This window comes from Lepidothrix coronata, unplaced genomic scaffold, assembly GCF_001604755.1.
Source record: "Lepidothrix coronata isolate B3197 unplaced genomic scaffold, Lepidothrix_coronata-1.0 Scaffold8, whole genome shotgun sequence".
NCBI classification, from domain to species: Eukaryota; Metazoa; Chordata; class Aves; order Passeriformes; family Pipridae; genus Lepidothrix; species Lepidothrix coronata.
The window spans coordinates 8,043,290-8,067,535 of NW_016690188.1; the positions used below are offsets into that span (position 1 = coordinate 8,043,290).

General features: G+C 37.3%; 1 protein-coding gene across 3 annotated transcripts in view; it reads left to right on the top strand.

The window, feature by feature from the left end:
* The first annotated feature begins 8,324 nt into the window (after positions 1–8,324).
* BLNK (B-cell linker) overlaps positions 8,325–24,246 on the top strand; it is a 100,938-nt gene continuing 85,016 nt past the window's right edge. Inside the window, exons 1-2 of one of the 3 annotated variants that reach the window (XM_017803957.1) lie at positions 8,325–8,372; positions 17,053–17,115. In XM_017803957.1, coding sequence (XP_017659446.1) covers positions 8,340–8,372; positions 17,053–17,115 — 96 coding nt within the window. In that variant the 5' untranslated portion in view covers positions 8,325–8,339. Of the gene's footprint in view, positions 8,373–12,431; positions 12,529–17,052; positions 17,116–24,246 lie in introns of those variants that run through there. The other 2 variants (XM_017803958.1, XM_017803955.1) reach the window with 2 other exon arrangements.

Consider the following 24,246-nt stretch of genomic DNA (forward strand, 5'->3'; position numbering starts at 1 on the left):
CTCATGTCAAACAGAGGGGTCTAGTTCTTTTTTTCAGTGAGCTTTCCATCAGTAGCAGGGTGAAAGCCATTCTTTCAGAGAGGTAGACAAAGTTGGGCACCACATGCCTCCTAGGATGTTTCTTGCACTCTCAGAGATTCATAACCACACTTTGTTCAAGAGTGATGTGTTTCAGCCTGCTTTGTTTGACAAGCAAGTATCTGAGCTCTCAGGTTTCCTGGGATACAAATAAGAAATCTGAAGGAGACTAATCTAAGAAAACCCTCACAAATATATTGCATTCTTTCTGGCCTTTCTTCCCTGCTGTTCTGCTCTTACAGAGAGTGTTGACTCACATGGGTTTGCATGCTGTGAGAAACAGTAAGAGGTAAGAGCTGAGTGCAATTCATTTGTTATGAGAATGAAAAGGAAAATGAAAAGAATTATTTATAGTATCATGAAGTTCCTGAGCTCAGTCCATCCAGAGCAGAACCTCAGTTTCTAGCACTTAAGTCTTTCAATACCTCAATTTAAGCTTTTGCTTGGACCTGCAATTATTTCTGAAGTCTTGGTAGATAAAGTTATGGGGAAAAAAGTGAGGAAGATGCCCAGACAAGAAAGAAATTATTTAGTGAGTGATTGTGGGGCTTGATATAATCTCAAAATTACTTGGAAGTTATTGTCCCTTACATATTATTGAGCTTTCTTTGAAATCAGAAACAAAATATGACTCCAGAAGCTGATGTAAGCACTTTGCAAATTATCAATAGAAATCCAAAAGCTAGGCTGGCCTGTTAAACAACATTGATGGCATCATCTCAGGGACACTGGACCAGAATGCCTGCAGCACACGCTTATCTAAGTTATGGGCCATTCCTTTTCATTGTGCTGATACAGGTATATTGGGGCAGTGTGTGCTCCCATAGCTTTTGCACTGCATGCCAGTCATACATACAGCACATGAAGTGCTTTGGTTATGAACTGGGGCACAGCTGACCAAGAGGAGAGAATTGCCAGGGAATTCAACTGCCTGCTGTAGTCCACCAGCAATGGAGAGATGCAAAATTGCAAGCAGAAATAATAGATCATGCTCTAGCCAGTGGAACAGAGGTGACAAATGAGGCATGGGATGTTATGCAGAGTGTGTAGGTTCCAGAGAATGAAAGTCATCACTGCATCATCTGATTTGTAACTTCTAACCTCAGAGGATAACCATATCATAGTCAAAGCCCACTGCTTTGAAGGTCAGTGGTGAGGTTTTTATCAGCCTGACATTTGTTGTTGACTTTTCTTTTAAGTTCTCATTTCATTTTAATAATAAAGGAATGAGGACATGAAGGCTATGTTAAAAAAATTCCCACTGTCTTTTCATAAAATACTTGAATCAAAAGAGACTTCAATTTTTCGGGAATACAGGTAACATTATAAAGGTCTTATGCACATCACACATCCAATCAACTTCTGAAAACAAGCATGGAATTCTAAGGTAGGGCTGCTTTTGAAGTGTTCAAAAACATAAAAGAAGCATATAAAAAACCTTACACTACAGTGCAAATTTTTGTGTTCTTTTCTTCTCTTTCTCACTTCATATGGTTTACAGTTCTCTAGAAATGAAGTTAATTTTTACTGGTTCTAGAAAAGAGAATATTTCTAGAGAAGTGAAGCATTCTGAGGGAAAACAGGAAGCTTCAATTTCCACTGTTCAGTTTATTGTCTCGCAAATGCAAGTTTGCCCAATGCAGTGCACAGGAAAACAAAAGCAAGGGGAAATCCAACTAAAACCATAATTCCAACACTCATTATCCAGCCAAATAGTAGCTTATCCTGCTTTATACTATCTGATAAAACATCAGCGTTCTTAAATGTATGTTATGTAAATCATTTATACTGGACACTGAAGTAGACATTTTGCAACTAAAGTCTTGTTGCAAATGAAATTTATTCCCCACATTGCTTCAAAGTATATTCATCATTTGAGATATGTCATTCCCATCACAATGGGATCACAAGAAATCATGGTATAACAATGCTAGACCAAACAGACAGAATGTCAGCAGTGTTAAACTGGCAAATATATCATTTAACCAGAGATCAAGAGAGAAAATCTGAAGGTCAGAAATGTAATATTTATAATGCTGTCAGTAGATGGATGCATACCAAACACCTCATATCTAGACCCCTAAAAAGCTTATCAGAGGAATGTTTACAACACACAAAAGCAGTGACTGGAATATCCTCCATTAGTTTCCAAAATGCATGGATACTGAGCCCAATATTTCCTAGTACATTCCCTACAAACAGAAAAAAATCTTGAGATATATTTTAATGGTACCAACACAAGCAGCAGCCTACTACCCTCATTGCCACTAATTCCCACAAACTCCCCTCAGCATTTTTCCAATAGGCAACACATATTTCCTTGGAAATAAAACAACATGATTAGGATGGCTTCTGGCTTTGGAATAGAGAAGAGAATAAACTAAACCAACTCTGTATTGTCAGTGATTCATACAAGGCATTTGGGCACTGTGCAAAGAAAATATCTGTGAGAACATTCACAGTTTTTCTTGAGTATCTCTGCGATAATTGGAGATGCTAACGCTATAAGGAAAAGGTTGGCAACAGCAGAAGTTAGTTCACAAGAAAAATGGAAGAAGAATTAACATAAGCACACTAAACTGACTTTATTCAGTATATAACAATAGAACACTCCTCCACAATTGGTGTGGAGAAGAATCTGTCACTGACTGTTTATTCCTTTCATACCTTTCCTGTAATAATAACACCATTTTACCTAGATCTAATTTCACTTAGCAGCATGGTGATAAAGATGTTCAACAACATTACCATTACCTAACTGATAAACAAAACCAAACTAACAAAAAGGATCTAGAATAAAAGGTTATGAAATTAAGTTTTGTGACTCAAATGAGAAAAATTCAAAAGCACTTTTCGCCCTTTTCTTCTTGATAGTTCTTTCCTTTACAATTTATTATCATAAACATAATATCTCTCTGATATCTCCCCAAACACATTCCAAACCAAAACAAAACTAATAGATCTCTCGGCTTTTACAGTCCTTTTCATTTATTGAGATTTTATCATATTTTCTGATGATTGTCAAATAAACTCTGTTCGTTAAATTTTATCTATGTCAACAGTCTAAGGACAAAAGACACGCAAAAGACTTACTTATGAGTCCAAAAACCTTGACAAACATTCTGGGAATGGGGCATCTATAACTTCTCTGGGCAACTGTTTCAGTGCCTCACCACCCTCACAGTAAAGAATTTCTTCCTCATATCTAATCTAAATCTACTCTGTTTCAGTTTAAAGCCATTATCCTTGTCCTATCACTACATGTCCTTGTAAGTTGTCCCTCTCCAGCCTTCTTGCAGGTCCCCTTTAGATACTGCAAGGCCACAATAAGGTCACCCCAGAGCCTTCTCTTCTCCAGACTGAACAACACCAACTCTCGGCCTGTCTTTATAGGAGAGGTGCTCCAGCCCTCTGATCATCTTTCACAGCCCATGTCCTTATGTTGGGGGCCCAAGAACTGAGTGCAGCACTGCAGGAGGGGTCTCACAAGAGCAGAGGGGCAGAATCTCCTCCCTTGATCCACTGGCCACTCTGCTTTTGATGCAGCCCAGGACACAGTTGGTTTTCTGGGCTGCAAGCGCACATTGCTGAGTTACATCAAGCTTCTTATCCACTAGCATCCCCAAGTCCTTCTCCACAGGGCTACTCTGAAACCACTCTCCTCCTAACCTGTATTTGTGCTTGGAATTGCCACAGTCCAGACGCACGACCTTGGCCTTCATGAGGTTGGCACAGGCTCACTTCTCAAGCCTGTCGAGGTCCCTCTGGACATCACCTCTTCTCCTCAGTGTGTCAACTACACCACAGCTGGAAAGAAATACCTCTTCAAAACACAAGGAACTCTGATTTCCATCATATACCTTACATTTCCTCTTAACAGTGCACCCCAACAACAAATACTTCAGTTATAACTCCAAAGTCTGTTGTGACTGAAGCTTTTCTGGTTCAAGCCACTATCAATTCAGTGAACTCCAATATTACTAGTTCACTGTGGAAATCAAAAGAACTGCTGTTTGGTAGCTGGGTGTGCTGAAATATCAAAGGCTCTTCCAAAGCTTACAAGGACTGCAAGGAGCACAGTGAAAGTATGGGGCAAATGGGGAATGGAGATGTACCTCTCTGCCTATACCTCAGAGAAATGAGTGGTATCCATAACACTTGCAGTAAATGCACATCTTTGTGTATTTTTATTTAAATTTAGCATTCTTTAGGAGGTCATACTGAGGCAGATTTTCTAGCAACATCATTTAGAATTTTCTCTTACTACAATTAGCTGGAGTTGGCCAAGTTCATTGTAGTGACAGACAACTCTGGAGCCGGGAAGCAGATGTAGCAAAAACACCACCACTCTGGTTTTTAATCTAAACATCATGGCACACTTCAACACCAACAGGGTCAACTTTTGCTGAGATTTTCCCCTGTAAAATACCGTGCAATGATGCCCACTGGGAGTTGAGGTATTATTTTGACATTTTTCCATTTATCTCAAGAATCATGTGTATGGTGAAATGCTTTCTAGACATACCAATATTCAAGCCTCAAAAAAAATCAATAGTAGTTGAACAAGAACTCATTAGACTAACAAAATGCAACAAAAGAATAAAAAAAAATAAAAGCAAGCATCGGCCACAGCATTTCAAATTTAAACTGCCTAGGAATTTATTTAAATAAGGCAAGACACTGAAATAAGACTGGTTTTCTGTTTTTAAATTTACTCACTAGGTTTTAATGCATATAAATGTTGCCAGATGGAAATCTGTTCATACACATTTTTCTATATTTTATCAGAAGAGTCAACACAGATGAATTTCAAAGGAGAGGTTCTTTAAAGAAACTACATGAAGTCTAAGTGCAAACTATACAAGTCAGCATATGAATCTAGAGGAATAGACAGCAAGCTTTGCCAAGGTGTTCAAAAGAATAAAAATCAAAAAAGTGGCTTAGTTAAACAGCAAAGAATACTGAGCACTCGCAAAGAATATCACAACCAAGCACTACAGCATCAATTCCAGCCTTCAAAAAAAATCAAAGAGAATTTCTAATGAACAATGTCACTTCTGTAGCAGGTTGTGTTTTTATTATTGTTATATTTTATTGTACTAGTTAAAAACATGAATTTTTGAAAAGATAAAGAAAACTAGGTGCAAAATCCAGGTTAGAAACAAACACCTAGGAGAATAAGTACATTTGTAATGCATGGTTATTTTGGCAAAGCTCTCTAGAATAAAGGCTAGATCTGTTGCTAGTTTCAAAGAGGAGGTCAAACTAACAATCAAAAGCTACATAAAAAGATTTCAGAAAGCTGAATGATAACACAAAGAGCAATTTTCCTTAAGACAATGGACTGTGTTATGTATCCAGCCTCTGTGACAAAACATGCAAACAAAACACCTTAGCACATTTGGCAATAGTTGAAATTCAGTTGAAACTACATGTTCCAGGAGTGGGTTGAAGAATGAGCGAAATAAAGAAATAGGGCATATTTATGCAGCAAAATGGATATAGTGGAAGTGATTTAAAGGTGATAGGTTTCAAATCAGCCTTGATGTAGCAATGGTGCTAACCATTCTTAGCAAGTTTTTGGGTGTCTGGGGTTTGGTTTTTGTGGTTTTTGTTCCCTCCTATTTGAGACTTCTTTGGATCTGGGTCTTTTGTGATCACAAGGAAGAAATGCTTTTTAGTGTTACTGTTTAGAGCTACCTATTACTTCAATTAAGTATCCAAATTGATGTTATTAATTCTTTATCATGAACAATTAATTATTTTTCAGTAACATAGGTTCCAGAATCCTCCAACAATTTTTATGTTAATTTGTAATACAACTGCTCAGATAATTTCTACATATTATTGCTCTGTATTACAACTTATAACAAACAGTGCACAAAACCAATGAGTACAACATGCAACTAGTAGAATTGAAAAGACACTGTTAATTAAAAAAAAAAAACAACAACAACAACAACAACAACAACCAAAAAAAAAAAAAAAAAAAAAAAAAAAAAACACAAAACACACCAACCAAACAACACTGCCACCACCACCACTCCCCACATACTAAAACCAGAAGAACAGACATGTAAAAAACTCACATGCTCATTTTATAACACAAAAGTTTTCATAACTTTTGGACAAAGGCTTCATAAAATTCTCCCTGCTACAGTACTAAATGCTCTCATAGAAACAGTGATGGAGAAACACTAGGACAGAAAATAAGGAGATTTGCAAAGATCCATGAAGCATTTAGGCAGGCATAGTTCCCTCTGGCCTCTGAAAAAGTCCTTAATTGCCTTATTAAAGTCATAAAAAATAATCTAAGTCAGTTACAAAGGGAACCCAAGACTCTTGAACTGCATTTTCATACCTCATAACTGGCTGGCATAGTAGGAGAGAAAAAACCCAGTAGTACCTGTTGCCACTGTTGGAGTATGTTGTCATATGGAAAAAGATACAACTCTATAAAAAGAAATTATTTTGAATACTTTCTTGTTGCATGACTTTTAGAATTTCAACAAGCCCTTTCAAAAAACAAATAGTGAAAACCAAAAAGCAATCTAATAATAAAGGCACACATCAGAATGCAATTAAGCAAAACCACCCGAAGTACACAATTATTTTCTGCAAGAACATTTGTATAAGAAACTCTTGCCCTTATTGCTCATCTGTGGCACCATTAGAAAAGCCTGTGACACTTCCTTCACCCACAAGTTCATCCAAAGTCCACTCAAGTCACTGTGACTTCTGAAATATTAGTAAGAAAAAACCCAGGAGGTATTTCCAGATCCACATCTTAACAGGAAAAAAAAATATGAGAGAAAACTGAAGCATTTAAATAATTTTCACAGAAGAAGTTGTGGCCAGATGTTTAATTTTGATAGCAGCCACAGCAGGATCAGAATATTTATTACTGATATTAAAGTGAATTAGAAGTTTAAGTAAGAATGGCATAATGAAATTATGAACACATATTATGTAAAGAACCGGTCAAAGAATTATCCCCAAACTCTCAGTGCTATGAGGTCAGCACATACTGTAGGTCAGTAAAATGACAGTAGCTAAACAAAAGCAGACATCCACCCTTTAAGATGAGGGGAGAAGGAGGACAGAACAGTCAGCCCAACTTCAATTCTCACAAATGATGGGCCTCAATGTACTGACTTTTCAGGAACAAACTGTGTCAAACTTGTCTCATTCCTTCCTCAATATCACAGCTGACTAGATAATGGGCACAAAGTACATATCACTGAGGCTTTCAATGATGTTCCATATACAAATTATCACATACAAACTAGAGAAATGGGATTAAAACACTATGTTTTAAGTGCTCATTTGACTTGCATTGAGAAGATATCTGTGAATCACTTCCAAACTCAATGGGCATTTCAAGTAGAGTCCCACAGGAGTTTGTTCTGTACTTAATTACATTCAATATTTTTTTTATAACAGATGCTGCATAACAAGCATATTCAAGTACATCAAGATAGCACTGAGACAGAAGCAGTTTCCAAGGGATAAAGAACAGTATACTGGGACCAACTTGAACACCTCATTTTTCAGTTAAGACTGAACCAAATTGAAGAGTGAAAAGACTAAACAAAAGTTTACCAAAGTACTACTTATGAACAAACGCTAATGAAACAGGGTTTGCTTCTTCAGAAACAAGAGGATGTGGTGGTTGAGCCCATCTGGTGCTTAGACCGTAAGTATCCTTACAAAGAGGCATTTTCTCTCGCTCCCTCCAGCAGTATAGCACAGAACTTATTACAGTTCTTTCTCCTGCTGCTCCACTCAAGGAGGTGATGAACCTGATGCTTCTGCAAGAACTAAGTTAGAAAAATGGGTTAGCAAACCGATTTACAAGACTGACCCAATTTCCACTAGTTGTATTTGATCCTGCCTCTCTGCTGAAGTCCTGCCAAGATCTCCCAGGGTTCCTTTCACACACTATGATTTCTGTTGATTATGTTGCTATTTTTATCTCCTGGTAAGTGAAACAAAAAAAAAAAAAAGACAAAACCAATTAGTGAAATTCTTATCAAACTTCTAGACAGCTGTAAGCAAAACTTCATTTTCCAACATTCCTTGTAGACTTACTCAGACTCAGAATATTTCAGCTTTTTTACTTTAAGAACGTTTTTCTCCCACCCACCATGAATGCCAAGCCTGTCAATCACACTAACAACAACAAAATACATATGGGACAGTTTAAGGAGGAAGAGCAGACATGAGAAACTGCTTCTTTAACTTACTTGGAATCAACTCCAATGTGTGCCTGGGAGAAGAAAAATGAGTATGTGGTAAGTCATGTTACTTTCGTTATTTTTGTATAAAACAGGAAAAAACAAACAGTTTTGTTTTTTATGAACAATAAAATATGAACAATAGTTCATATTTTACATAGAGTAAGATTTCATTGAGCTATTTTGCTCAAGTATATTTTTCTGAGAGCAGTATTCTAGTGTTACATACAGTAAAACAAATTGTTTGCAGTAAATATGGGTTTTTGCAAAGCAGAACTTGACTTTGAAAGTTTGGAACTAAGTTTAACACATTTAGTTCTTATGGTCATGAAAATTTATGTATCAAAATTAAAAATTACTTATATTTAGTAAGAAATGCCAGTGGTATGATCCAGGAACCCGTTTTTATACTGCTCTTTAACTATCTCTATGAAATCACAAATTGCGAACCCACTTCACAAAAAGCCTGTAAAAATTTGCCTGTTACCTGGCTTGCACATTTCAGACTCTAGGAAACAAACTTATTGAAATATACACTGTAATGGTGTGTTAACTCTGCTTTATATACAGGTTATATATGAGAATTAAGTTCTGTTTAGAGGTCAAATTACCTGATGTATAAAATGCACACATTAAGAGACCCATGAAATTTGGTAGTTCTGAAGTATTAGATGTCTTTTTTGATTAGGGAAAAAAAAATCTTAATATAGAAGATCAAACTGCTACCTTCTTTGGAGGAGAGAAATTTCAAAGAGTACAGATTAAAAGTGTGAGTATCTCCAGTAAGATACAAGTTTGAAACAACAGATTACACCCTGCACATGTACCCAAACACATTTTTAAGTCTGCCAGTGTCCATGCCACATCAAGAGGCTCCAGGGAATATTTGGTAGTAAGTGAACTTGACCTGCCCAGGGCTAGTGCTGTTTCACACTCAAGTATCTACAATTTGCTTCAAAGCTTTATATAAGCACCTGTATGTTTGGAAAGAAACAGTGTCTGTAGCCTCTCTTTATCTGGGGGACTCTGGAAGCCTCAGTATTCTGTTCAAGGATTCCCCCTCTGCAGTCCTCACAGCCAACATGTGTTCAAGTGCATGTATTTCTTTGAATTGCCATGAAAGGGGATACACTACATAGAGTAACTAGAAGTATTTGGGTACCAAGTAGAATTGGTAACCTAAGATGGGGTTCTCCAGCCAGCAATTCTTGAAATAATCCCCTTTAAAGTAGCTGAAAGCAAGTGGAAGAGCATGATAATATTCTCCATTTCTGTTGCACACACTTGAAGAAAGAAAACTACAGTATTGATCAAGCCAAAGACAATATCATCATCAAGAGACAAGGTGCAGGATCCCACATGAGCATCCCCATGTCCCTGTTTTGTTGTTGTTGCTGTTGTTATCTTTTTACTGTTGTCATCATCTTTAATCGGATTAAACACAAATGGAAAAATATTTCTTGCAAGCTGTAGTCCCTTTGGCTCAACCACCTATGCTACAGCCCCTTTGGAAACACAAAAATGAATATAACCTTCCCAAATAGATCTCCGTCTCAGTGGAGAGAGGTGAACTGCATAAACACTGGTTTCTTGAGAATACTCTCCCAAGAATCTAGAATACAAATTAAATTAATGTCAACATAGGCAACGACAGAAGAATTAACCAGAAGATAGTGTTGGGGGAGAGCAGTCAGAGAGAAACCAGGTGCAAGAAGGAGGCCTGGGCACGGCAATGTGGGTGAGCTGGCAGGGCAGAGCCTCAGCTCCCACTGCAGGCTACCAGGCAGTGTAGGAACAGGACAGTGGAGGGCAGCAGGCAGCCAGGAGCAGCTCCTCACGTGTCAGGATTTCTGGAAACCCTCATGGGCTCATAGGCAATGTAAGAAGAGGAGAAGGTACGGCTGGCAGCATGCACTGAATTGCAAAATTCTTAAAGCACTATTTTTTATTTGCCTTTGAGACATTCTGAACTAGAACTGGCTTACACCTACTCAGTAACCAAACAGCCTGTACTGCATAAATAACAGCATTGCTGCGCTTCACGTTATTCATGTTTCACACCTGATGGCATCTGTTATTTTGTTGTTTCCCATAAGCAGCCATTAAACCTGTAAACTCACACATCTCCCATCCGGCTGCTTCCCACCTCCACACACAACAACTGACAAAATCACTCCTGCATGCAAACTAGACAAGCAAAATTTCTTAAGGAATACATGCACCTCTCTTCTGGTCCTGCACACAGTGGAAGACAGTATTGATGCCTACTGTCATCCAGGGAGACGGTGTACCCTTGGAAAAACTCACAGCCAACACCATGAAATATTAAACACTACAAAACACTATGAAATTCAACATAATTTTTTTATAATATACCAGCCAGGCACCTGGAGATTATTCTGAGGAGGTTAAATTTAAGCTGCAAGGGCTTCTATCTCATTTCTGAATTGAGTTTTGCCAGATTCACTGTTCTGCAAAATCACAAGATAGCAAAAAGAGTATTCACTGTCAACAACTGATCTGTCAGTCACTCTAACAGTAAAAATACATTCAGAGAAATCTGAAGGAGAGCAGATGAGACATTTCAACTTATCTGAAATCCATTTTAATCATTGAACATGTGCCCAAAATCCATTTTGCACTGGGAAATAAAACAGAAAGAGTAATGGGAAAGCAGAATATAACATTCCTTGGTCTCTGGCCTTTTATGGAAGCTTTCATATTTGTCCTGTTGTGGTGACTCAGAATTGCTGAGCAAAATAATCTGGGTTTGTTTCAACAGCTGCAGCTGCATCTTGGCAATTTTATTGCCCATTTTATAGAGCAATGGCTCTCAAACATTTCCCCCCTTATATTAGAATATGAGCCCTGAGCCCTTCTCCAATCTAAAAAATTCATATCCTGTTTTCTCCAACTGGAAGTGTATTCTCTGTTTGTATGAGAGGTGAAAAGGAAGAGAAGGACTGAGCGGGGCAGGAATGCAGCTCAGAGGAGATGTCTGAACAGGGGTGGAAAAGGACCAGAAGTTCCCATCCTGAGCCTTGATGGCACTGCTCCCTGACTCCACCGGAACCTCAGCCTCCACTAAAAACATCTGTCTTACTCCTTCTGCAACCCAGGAGAAATTCCTGGCTGTGCCTGCCCCGTTCGTTTACCTCCTTGAACAGCAGTCATGGCTCCAAATTTGGGAATCATGGGTGTAACATATAGGCATGCAGCATAAGAAGAAACCACACCCAGATCAGTAAGTCCTCAAATTCAAAATAGCTGGAGACTGAGATAAGATTGTGGAAGTTTTATATGCTTGCCCTCTTTCTATACAGTTTCCTAGGCAGCTCACTTCTGACCACAGTCAGAAAAGAAGATGCTGGGCTGGGTGAGTTTATGGCTTGATTCAGTAAAAGCATCTTATATCAGCCCCACCTTTTGAAAAGATAATGTAGCACTGGAATGAATTGACTGACAATTTGGTCTTTAGAATAATGACAAGGGGGGGGAAAAACAAAAACAAACCCAAGAAAACCCCAGAATCTTTAGATCATACATCATCTTAGAATAACTTAGTGATTTATCTAAGTCCAAATGTATGATGTCCAAACTTGACAAAAGATAAGATTATATGATATGACAATCTGGAAGTGAAAGTTCTGCTATTGAGCTATTTTTTTCTATCTAAATGCCACAGCACAATATGTCAAAACCCACAAGCAAGTCAAATGCAATCTGAAGGCAGAACCAAGCAGCTGAGTCAAGGAGTTCAAGGTAGGCAACTGACAGCTATCACTAATTCTTTTTGCAATAGATATGAAAAATAGTTTTCATATTTAAACCTCTAAGATGCTGATGACTCAAATGTTTTATATACTGATTTCAGCAAAACTTAACTGATTTCAGTAATGACAGACATGTGCATATGTTGATATAATAACTTACAGTTTCCTTATACTGGAGTTACTCACACAAGAACATTGGTATTTCCTAAATCACTCTTTGTGGGCGTTCACTTTAAGTGAGCAAACAGGAAAAAAGTTGCAAAAAGGACTTCCTCCTAGGATTTCTACATCAGTTCAGTAAAAACCAATAAAGTAACAGTTCAGTGTTACTCATATAGATTAAGTCTTTCTCCCTGGATAGAAGCATGGCCACAAAACTACCATCTCAAGACGAATTTCAGAACTGGACAACTTTTCAAGTTGCAGATCTCCTAAGACAGGTACTGAATGTATATGTAACACTTTAGACAGCTCAGTCTACATTCAGCTAGCAGAAACTCTTACTGGATTACCTTTGAAAACCAGATATATTAACCTAAATCTAGCACAAATATTCACTAGTACTGAAAACAGATTAGTCACCAGTTGCCACCCCCAAGAACTTATTAATATTACTTGAGTTTTTTTGGACTTTCCTGTTTTCTATAGAAATCTAATTCATGGCAGAAGCTGCTAGCTAAGATCTCGTTTATGATAAATCATACAAAAAAATGTTTGCTTACAGGGATATTTCTTATAAGAGAAAAGGTATTTCATGCCTAAATTTATTTCCTGATGGGAAAAATAACCATTTCAAAGAAAATAGGTCTAGGTTTTATATTCGAATAGCACTTTGAAATTTACAGTCTTTCAATAAGAATTTACCGTTAATCTTTTCTTCTCAATGCATATATACCCACAGTAGTTGCTAGATGTTGCTTAAGTTTAAGGTACTTGAGCTTTTTTCAGTTTTTGAATCACTCCTTTATTGGCTTGTACATTACTTAGTTCTACAGTGTCCTTTCTGGTATATGTAAAATAACCTGAATTGCACAAAGCATTCCAAGCTCATTTTCAGACATCTTTCACTACTTTAATAATCTCCTCACAGATATATAAAATATATCCTCCATGATATAGCCTTTTTTTATATCATATTTTTCCTTATAACTTACTGAATACTATGAAAAGTTTTAGACTTCTACCTTAAACTGATAAAGTCCATTTACTACAGTTGCAAATATAGTCTCACTTTACATTCTTTTTGTTTTTAGGCAAGTTTCTCTCTATAATTTTTATATAAGATTTTTTTGTCTTGTGTTTATCCTAATTCTAACTGCAGAAGCACCAATCTTTTGCAGTACCTTCTTTACACTGAGTGAGAATTTATTGTTATTAAGGTTTCTCATCCTTTTCTATTGAAGGAGTATACAATTTTTGTCAAAGAAAATAATAGTGCCATGAAGTCTTTCCACAAGAGTTCCATTTGCAGCCATGCAAAAAGTATCCATGCAAAGTTTGAGATGTTCATTTTGTATTATTATTTTTCCATTTTGCCTGTGTGCTCATTCCTGTACAATTAAAGAAAAAAACCAACACAACAAAACTACAAACAGATTCCTAATGGAGATGTATCACAGGTGGAACATTGTCCCCACATTGAGAAAGCTATCCTGTTCTATGGAATTAATTCATACCATAATGATAACTTATCAGCTAACCAGTGAACTTATTACTGGGAACAGCTACTCAGAGGATTAATTAGCTCAAAGCCTTTCAGCTGAAAGGAAATCAGACTAATTTACAGAAGTTATAATGGTTTTAAAGTTCTGCAATTCTACAGTAGAATACAAGACAGAAATTTTATAACAATTGTTCAACAACCCAGAGGCTTTCAGGGAAATTCCAGGCACGTCATAACTACTGGCTTCATACTTGTTAAGAGAGAATCTTCCTACTTCATAAAAAGCTGTTAATGCCTATGCTTACACTCTCATCGCTGATTAAAGCAGCTAAATAATCCAATTACTGTAGGATAACCCACATTAAGTGCTTGGCCATTCTACACTGGAAGCAGCAGCCATTTGCTTGCTGCTATCGTGTACAGAGCTGTCAGCTACCACTGCCAGCACTCCAGAGAGCCTCAGCACCACGTGCTACCATCATGTCTGTAGTCAGACAACACACTGGAGGCTGTGCTGGATCTCCCCACCCTGAAACGGGCTGTACATATGCAAGAAGCCTAAAATAACACTGTTAAGGTTACAGAAACAAGCACTGAAATATGCCAGAACTCGGATTACCTCTATAACCTGAATTTCTCACCTTTGACATACACATCACAATAGTCTGTAATTGCTTCTTCACATATTACCTTTTCCATTCACAAACACCTGCCTCTGGTAGTGCAGAAAAACCAGTAGGTTTATGCACTACTCTCAGTCGTTACAGAAATTGTAAGGTGCATAAGGCCAGGGCTTGGTGAAAAAGAGAGAATGAATACATAGTAATGTAGTAATGTTGATTTAATTCTGCCTTGAAATACCAGATTCTGTCACTGCCTCAGCTCAATATTTTTACCTGAAGACATGCAAGTCACTCAGAAAAAACATGATATTGCCCAAGGGCTTGACCTGCGGCAGTGAGAGGTAAGAGCTGCAACCACAGTGGCAGCTCCTCTCAGAAGGTAAAATGGCAAAATATACAAATATACCTGTATATCTCATAGATCTAAACAGTTGTAGTTAGGCATCCAAAAAACACTGGATGCTGTACAAGGTTTTTTTCTTCATGCACCTCAACTTCCCTTACTAATGGAGTTTTCATCTCATACGGTGGTCTCAGAAAAAGCAGTTATTAGTCTTTCCAAAGCACTTGGACAATAAAGAGTGCTGTACAACAGCTCAAATTAAAAAAAATCATTCTGAGTTCAGAGAAAGCTTTGAGTACTTCACTACAGGTATGCAAGATAGCAGACAAGCACTGAACAGAACATAATATATTAAACAGCAGTTCAGGAAAGTAACATCAGCTTTTATGTGCTGGGACTGAGGCTGGGTTCTCTAGAAGAGGTATACTGATGCTGCTGCCACAATATATATATGTAAAATGGGTATGTACGTATGTACAGTGCAATTTTAGCATTTTCTTAACGTTGAAAGTCTTAATTATATAGATATCTGTGTGTCATAAGTACAGGAGTTATTAACTAGCCATTCTGCAAACTGTTTCCAGTCTCATAAAAGGCATTTTATATAAAATCAATAACTTAACTACTAAATAATAGGTAACCATATTGATTTTTCTTTTGGATGTACTTCCCTGTTACCTTTATCTATGCTATAATTGCAACAACCCTGTGATATTCCAAGTTGTGTTCAGGGTTTGCCTACTTGGCCTCCATTTGCCACGTAGTCCGGTCCTCTCCTCAATATTGACCTTAACATTTTTGTAAGGAAAGTTAATGTATTTGTAACAAAATGAAAGATTCCATAGTCATCACGAAACACCAGTAGCAAGACATCCACTTGTCCGATGAGCTAACCATGTAAAGGGAACAAATTTTCCCTTACACAAAAGTTAGATGCTTGATGAATAGCATAAGGCAAGGCTCAAAAGCAGCTCATCAGAGCTAGTAACAAACAGATGGGCAAAAGCCGAGAGCAGAAAGCATGCATAGCTTTGGTTCTTTCTCTCTGCACCAAAATCAGTGCAACTGACGGCAAATTAACACAATTCACAACCACTCATTGGTCCAACACCCACAGCAACCCTCTCGGTTGAATTGTGATCTATTCCCTATTGCAATCAAGCAGCACTCTCCCAATCATAGTATAAAAAAATTATAAACTCAAGTATGTCGGCTAGTAGGCCAAAAACCAGTCTGAATGCATGTCTGAACCTGAAATTTCCATATCAAAAAGTAGATAAAATACGCTTTGAATGTTTAAGCATGATCAGTTTTAAGTGGTCTAGAAATAAAGAATTATCTTGGAAAAGCCACATAAATATGAGAAGAATTTATTTTCACTAATATTTCTCTGTTACTGTTGGAGTTGGTCATTACTGCTACAGTCATTTACAGCTAAGCATTACAAATAGTAAAACTCATTTCAAGAGTGGTATGTTCCTAAACAAAAAATTTCTAATTTTTTTGCTATTTTCCATGCATAAAAGTGTAATTTCTTTAAAAAGCCAGATTAAACCATCTAATATACAAGTGAGATTTTTAGGACATCTTCAGCCCTGCTCCATTCTTTACTGATTTTTAATAAAGGAAATCTGACATGTCCACTTTTTTTCCCAAATTATTATTTAGTAATAGTGCTATTTAGAGATGTAACACTTCTGGACATTCCTGTTTCATTTTAATTTATAGTCAGTACCAACTTTCTTAAAAAACACCACCACCACAACCATGTTACAGAAAAGAAATCCTTTTTCTGAACCCGGATTCAGAATGCCCATCATCATGGTAAGTACAAGATACACTTAGTCCAAATATCTGGTGCTGAAGCCAAGCAGCCACCAGTGCATACAAAGGCTGTTAAACAGGCCATGATGACATGGCTACTGATGAACTTTAGCGTCAAAATACCTTTTAAACTATGTCTAATCCTGTCCTCATCTTATCCCATAGCAATTGAAGTTCCACAGTGTATTTCTGCTGGGATCCTTGCTCCAGTTATATTATGTTTGCTGCTTCATAATTTCATCTCATCTACTCCATTCACTGTTTTATCAGCCCTTATCTCCTGTAATCTTTCTTCCTAAGAAAGAGGTAGTACCCTGTCTTATCTCTCATGTGAAAGTCACTGCCAAAGCATTATAGTTATTCTGTCCAATATTCTTCTTCTAATTATCCTTGTCAACTAGTATAACTATTTCCACAACCCTGAGTATTTGAGCATGGAAATATTAATTAGTTTGTTTACAAATGGCAAGTTTCATACTATTGTAATAATTCTATCTTATTCTCATCTCAGTTTGGAATGCCTGAATCTGCTGTGGTTGTAGAAAAACTGCACATGAATGGATCTCATTTCTTGGTAAGCAAATATTCTGTAAGAGCTATCATTAAACCACATCTCAGCATGAGGATTGTATTCCTTACAGTGCCAGGAAATAGTCTGAAATTTTCCTTCTGTATGCACACTTCATCAGTTGCTCTGGTTTTGCTTTTTAGTGGATTGGTTTACACCTCTGACTCAAGGAATCCCCCTACATGAAAGAAATCCCAGCCAGCCCTTCCTCTGCTCCATAGAAAGGGCAGATATGTAGTATCAGCCACTAGCACACAGGTGTGTCAGGGAACATTTCATGAAACACAACTTGGAGGAGGTTGGCAGCTTTTTTAACAATATACATGTTTTAAAGCCACTGTTTATGTAAAAGTTTTTTCATAAAACTTGCATTATTAAGAACATTTTTACCAGTACAGAATTCTACATAAATTTTACAATAAAGGTTTAGAGATATCGGAAAAAATGCCTGAAAAAATCTGGTAACTTTCTTTCTTGACCTATGTAGAATTTTTTGCATAACAGTGTGTTTAATTGATTGCAATTCATTAGAAGACATGAATAGAATAACTCCTTGATCTGCAGCAATTCCACTACCACTAATTCCAGCTATTGAAGCAAAAGTTCCTTAAGATCTATTTTAAAGGTAAAATTGTTATTATGGTGTATTTATGCAATGCAGAGACACTATGTTTGCTTGGCAATTCATTGCTCAACAAAGTTGTTTCCTGGGTGCATGAGGAGTTTTACCTCCTGTTTATGCTAACAAGGGCTTCAGTCCTGCGAAGTGATTCATTTGATGACATGTACATGCATGGCCACAGTAAAATTGGGTTTTACTAACAATTCATACAAGCACAGTAGGGCTAACAAAGCTGTAAAATACAGACTGATTCCTGTCCCATTCATCCATTCTAAACTGAATCACTAAAGGTGCTGCAGTATCCATTGCTGGATGAGAGGCACCTAAGGGTGGCTGTGTTGTCTTCTTGTGCCTCCTGCAAATAAAGCTGTACAGCAGCAGTGGACAAGGATCTGAGAAGTAATTTCAGATGTTACTGGTAACCTATTCAAAACACAAGTGAAAAAAGCAAGGAGAACAATGGATGATCTTTGGTGACACTGCAATACCAAAAGCAATATGATTAAAAGTGAAAGCATTTGCTAGTATGTTCTCCAAACTATGTAGGCTCTTCCACATGTCTTTAAAGATTATTTTGCACTGCAGAAAACATGACATTATACATGTGATACGATGAGCAACATCCATTTTTTATGTCATTATAGAGAAAATGAGACAGGTCTCACACACTGTCAGAAGCCTTACTACAGATTTCACTGAATTGTTCAGTAGCATTTTCAACATGATAAATCATTATGCTTGAAACAGAATTATTTATGACAATCCTAAAAAAAAAATCATTCAAGAATCTATATTTTGCTATCATTAATAGCATTATTTGAGTAAGTAAGATACTGTTCTATGTACAAGCTAATATGTATGCTAACTTGTAACTATTGAAATCAACAGCCTAGGTTTTTATTCCAAGCTCCTAGCCAAATACACAAGAAATCTATATTATGCTAGGAATTAAATGTTCCTTCTCTGTTACAAGTTGTGGTTTAGAAATCACACGCTTAGTAGATCCACCTTAATATATGATGGAGTAACCAGGTGGCTAAGGTACACATTTCCACTCAGAAAATCTGAGTCTCTGTCTACGTCACTTACAGTGTGATTCCTTAACTGGATTTACTGGTTTGTGCAGAGGTGTCCAGAATTCCAAAATTCAAAAAATGCTCATGCTGTTATTTTGTTGATTTATTGCCTTTTGCAAGTACCTGAGGTTTGGCACTTCAGTTTATCATTCAGTTATAAGATTTCCTTCTACTGCTGTCTGCAAAGTCTAAACAGAAGCTCAGTATCACCTTCAGACATTGAGCTCAGAGTCCCTGGAGAAAAGTTGGCTATCTATTGCTAGACAGCAGTGAACAAAAAAAACCCCAAACAAACAAAAACCCATAAAACAAAACACTTGAGCAAGCCTGATGCCATCTACAAAATAGGAGTGGCAAGTTTACCTTCACACATTAATAATTTTTAAAAAGCAAATACACTATCTGCATGTGCATAGAGACACCGTGAACACATGTAGATCTCTTGATACATGTGTAGTGTTTCTATATGTCTACCCAATGTTAGATTCATATTTAGATACAGATCTGTTTTGCTATGAGATCTGTTAGGAATCAGCAGACAGAAAATTCCTTCTAGCCTGATAAAGAAGAAAGCAACTCTGGGGTATCTGCCATAAGAACACAGTGAACTTTCCCCCACCACACATTCAGAGAGGCACGAGTTACTGTTTTACCTTTCCACAGGCTGAAAAACTGTCTTCCATCATGGGTGTTGCTGCAGAAGGCACGCCAGAGTGCCTCTAAAGGCTGGCAGGACATCCCAAGGGGAGACATCCTGACGCCTACCAGCAGCTCTTCACAATTCTCAGACAAACTCTTCTCAATGTAAAACTCCTCCAGCCTGCCCCAAACCTCCACTATGGAAATAACACATGAAGCATACGCAGCACAGGTATTTTGTACCAGTGAGATATGTCAAAATCCAGAGGAAGTGCCCTTTGGGGCAGGTGGCATGCAGGTGGCATGCTGGCCCACTGGTGCACAGCACTGGAAGGAACCTTTCCTGGAAAGAAACACATGCAGCCTGTGCGCTGCACTTTAACCATGGGATATAAACCCCCAGTAGATATGCCTCTGCTTCCTGTGTGGTTTCAGCAAGGACATTCATCTTTTTAATCTTTCCAAAGAGGAATGTTGTCAAATGTTGGGGAAATGCTGCAGAAAGAATTATTCTTAAAGCCTACCACTGAACTAATGAAAAACTTCTTAAGGGGCTATCCTGCATATGTCCTTTGTGTAAAATACAAACGACATTGTATTTGAAAGTGAATCAGATGAACTTATCAATACTAAGGTCTTTTTGAAGTTTAGAGTGTTCAAAGTCAAGTCATGCAGACACTATAGCCACAAAATCTGTGATAAGTCAGCCACAACACCTTAAATTGATTTGACTGCTTTCAGAATAGAAATAATCAACATTTATATGGTCATTTCTTTGAATATTTCTTGTCTTTGAGTGGCTAAAAGACAATCACTTTTACGGCAATATTACATTCTGTTTTATAAACATATTGAGTATCAAACTGAACTTTTATAGGAAACTAAATTACATGCATTTTATAAAAATTTAGAAGTAATAGCTCTTCCTTTACACTTCTGTATAATCTAAAAACACAGAAGGGTGGTATATTAGATCAGAATTGTACCATGCAGTTTTGTTTTTCATCAATAGTACCATACTTGTGATAGTTACTCAACATGCAGATCACATCTGAGTGATGCTAATCTAGTCCTAATGTGCAAATCAGCATTTAGCCACAGCTGCATTGCACAGAGCATATTATATTCTCTCTTGCTTTTTAATGTCTGAACTTGCTACACTGTACTGCTGCTTTTCAGTTCCCTATAAGAGTAGGTTGCTTGTTTGATGTTTTTTTTTTCAAATTCTGTTTTGAATTCCCAGTGACAGATTGAAAAAGATACAAAAAATAGTGAAGTCTTACTTGAACTTCAGAACTGAAAAAAGGTAGACTTTCTTATTGGATTTGTTTATAGAAATTTACTAAAAGAAACCTCAAACATAGCAAAATGGTCAGACATTGATTCTAAACAGCTTTCATGTATTTCTCCTCTTTCTTGCTACTTCAAAATGCATTTTGAATTGCATGGCTGGAATAGGAATGCCTTGGAGAAAACCAGACCCATGTTATTCACCAATACTCTGCTGGGGATTTTTGAATAACATTTAGAGAACAGAACTTGTGTCTTCCTGTGGGAGATTCCTGACTCCCTGTCAGGGCAAAACACTGCCAGAGCTTGCCAGGTTCAACTCACCGAGCCTGTCCTTTGACATCCATTTTTGTCAGCACTGCTACTGAGAAAAAGCAACTATTGTCTCACTTGGATGCTCATTTCCATCCCTGCAATGCAGAAGCAGCAGACAGGAAAGGACAGATACCACATCTGCTTTCTCCAGTGACCACAGCAACTATACACACCACATCTGGAGTTCTGCTGCTGCTGTTTGAAAGCTGCAGAGTCCCCACACCACCTTCCCCAGTTTCAGCTGAAAGTTTTTCCCAATGCTGAGAGTGGTAATTTCACAGCACAGGGTCAGGGAATAGGTGGAAGGACAGATTAAAACTAGTTTGGGCTGCCTGGATATCTGTTAGGAAAAAAGCTAACCAACATCAGGTTCTGTTCAACTTGATCTGACATCCACTCTGTACACTTAGTTTTACAAATAAAATTCAGACCATCAACGCCTTGAGTTTCCAGAGGAGGGTGGAGGGAAATCTTTTCTAGGTCTTACATAAACAACAGAAATTAGAGACTTACTAAGTACATCTTTATAACCTAATTCTTCTGTGAAGGAGACAAAAAACTCCTGCAGTGTTTTCCCTGGGTATCAAGCAAGCATAGAAAGCTTGCATACAGGGAAGGTCAGAGAAATATGGTGCAAGTTGCAGGTACTGCTGAGTCCTACTCTTAGGTTGACTGTTCATAGCTTAATGCCACAAGTTCATAGCGAGGCTTTAATAATATACTGCTTATCTCAGAAAGCCATAAAATAAGCTTTTTACGATCACACAAAACCTTAATATTAATGTTTTCAGGTATGTTATGGTATGGTATGTTATGTGAGTGGAAGTCATGTAGGCACCATTTGTCCCGCCTTTGGCAAGCACACAAGGTCACCATAGCAAAAAACTAACAATTGTTCACCACAGAAAAGCGATGTTACAAAAATACACATTTTCAGCTGCAAAATATGATTAGGTCATGTAGCTGTATTAATTTAATTACATTCTTGCACAATTTCTATTCCTCTGACATCGCTTTCTCCTATTCACATTTATCTACCATTTGACACACAGCTCCTCCCCTTTCCCCAATGCACTTTGTAAGGGCTGAGGCCTTTTTTGCTCCCTCCCCTTTACATCTCCTTGCCTTAGGTGCTTTCCAACATCTAGTGCTTTGTTTCTGTTCTTCTTTTAGCCAGGCTCTTCTTTCCCTTTGCTCCTTAATTAGGTTCTATTGGTCATGGACAGAAACTGCTTCTGCTGATATTTCTCATGGATTCACAGTCCTACAGGCTTTCCTTATTTCCATTCTTCTCAGATGTAGAGGTTTCCTGTCAGAGGCAGCAGAGGTAGCCTCAGATATGAAAAATACTTTTTCAGAAACACCTTAATTTCCAGGTATTTCTACAGGCTCTCTCCAAATGAAGAGCCTGGATAATGGTAGGAGCTGGGCACCTTAAGAGCTTGATCTCTTTTATGCAAAGACAAGTGATCTCCGCACCTACCCCTATAGCAAGTGCTTCACAGACTTTGAAAACACGGTTAAAATAAAGCTGTTTAAAATGAAAGTTTTTCAGGGCAGGTAGAAACCGAAAATAGTTTCTCCTCCAGGGAGATGGATGCAAAGCATTAAAACAGAAGGCAGAAAATGTAACAGAGCTGAGAAGTGCAAGCTTTGCCCCTGAGCGGTTCTTGCAGAGCGATGCAGTGGGGGGCTGAGGAAAGGGACGGGTAATAACAGCTCCCTAAGTGGCCCTGAACGTTATCGGCTGCCAAGTACAGAATGCTTTGGTTCTGTTTCTAACCAAAGAGGAAACTGTTTCTGAAAGCAGAATTAGTTACTTAATAGTCATTTCAAGAACAGGAAAATGGTAGGAACATACCTTAGAAAGGAGGCAAATGTTATTTAGCATATAAAGTAACAAGAAGCAAATAGTGACCTCAAAGAGATCACAGCTTAGCGCCTCTGCTGCTTATCAATCATCTTCAATTAAGTAGTAATGTACAATGGCATGATATATTCATGTATCATCAACAAAGAATAAGGCAACTGTAAAGTAAAAGCAAAATTTGCATATTTATCCTTATTCTTCAAAAAACCCACAAAAGATAAATATGAAGATCAGTTGCTGAATGTAGATATAATTTCTGAAATCTAGGGCACCATTATCTGGTGCACAGGAACACAAATGATTTTAGCTATTAATTTATTAGTTAAAAATATATAAATATTATAAAGAAAACACTCAGAAGAAATTATTAGACTAAGATACAAAGTCATTATCACTAGATTCCCATAAACATTAGCTTAGAAACTGAATTTTTATCCAATCATTTTGAATTATTTTCCTGCCAAGCATTTTCAAATATCTCAAAAGCAATTTAATAAAACTTAATGTCATAATCTAGAAATGTGATCCTCCAGTCAGAAATCTTGAGTCAGTGCAAAAGTATTTATTGCAGGAGTGGTCCCTTAATTTTTTCTGTAACAGAAGAGCATGTCTATTCATATTCAAATTTTGCTGCCAGAAATTATTTGAACCTTTTTTTTTATTTTGTTTTATGCAGTAGCTGTGAATGATGGGAAGTGCTCATCTGCTTTGCAGTCTTTAAGCTCCAGCACACAACAATCCAATCAAATTCTAAATGTCATGTTAGTCATAATTACATTAAATATGGATTAAAGAACTATCTTTTGACACGGAATTCTTTCTTCTTAAAGTTTACTGATAATTTTAAATGTTATTAAGTTCTGTGTACCTTTCACGTTCAAGAAACATGAAAAAGAATGGAGAAGTTGTGGAAATTTTTAAGATGTTGTGTCATAGTTTCTTTCTAACATGGACTTTGTAAGCCCTTAGCTGAAAAGTAGGAAAACTCCACAGTCTCAGGCGTTGTAATTTTTAATTTCCTCCTTTTTCTACTTTGTCTAAATATCCTATTTATATAAGTGCACCCCCTCTTTTGAGACAATTTGTTATTTGAAGAATCTTCATTTTGGTTGCTTTTGTATTCTTTCCTTCACAAAAAATCAGAAGCTCTTACAATGCATGTAAGTTGCAACTTCACAACACTAACACCCAAAATTATTAGTAATGTTTAAAAATCCAGCCAGAAACTATAATCATTCTCCCATTGTTAAATACCAGCTGCTAACCATTTCAGAAATCTTCTAGCATCCCTAATCAGAAATTTTGTCCTTATGCTTTCACATTAT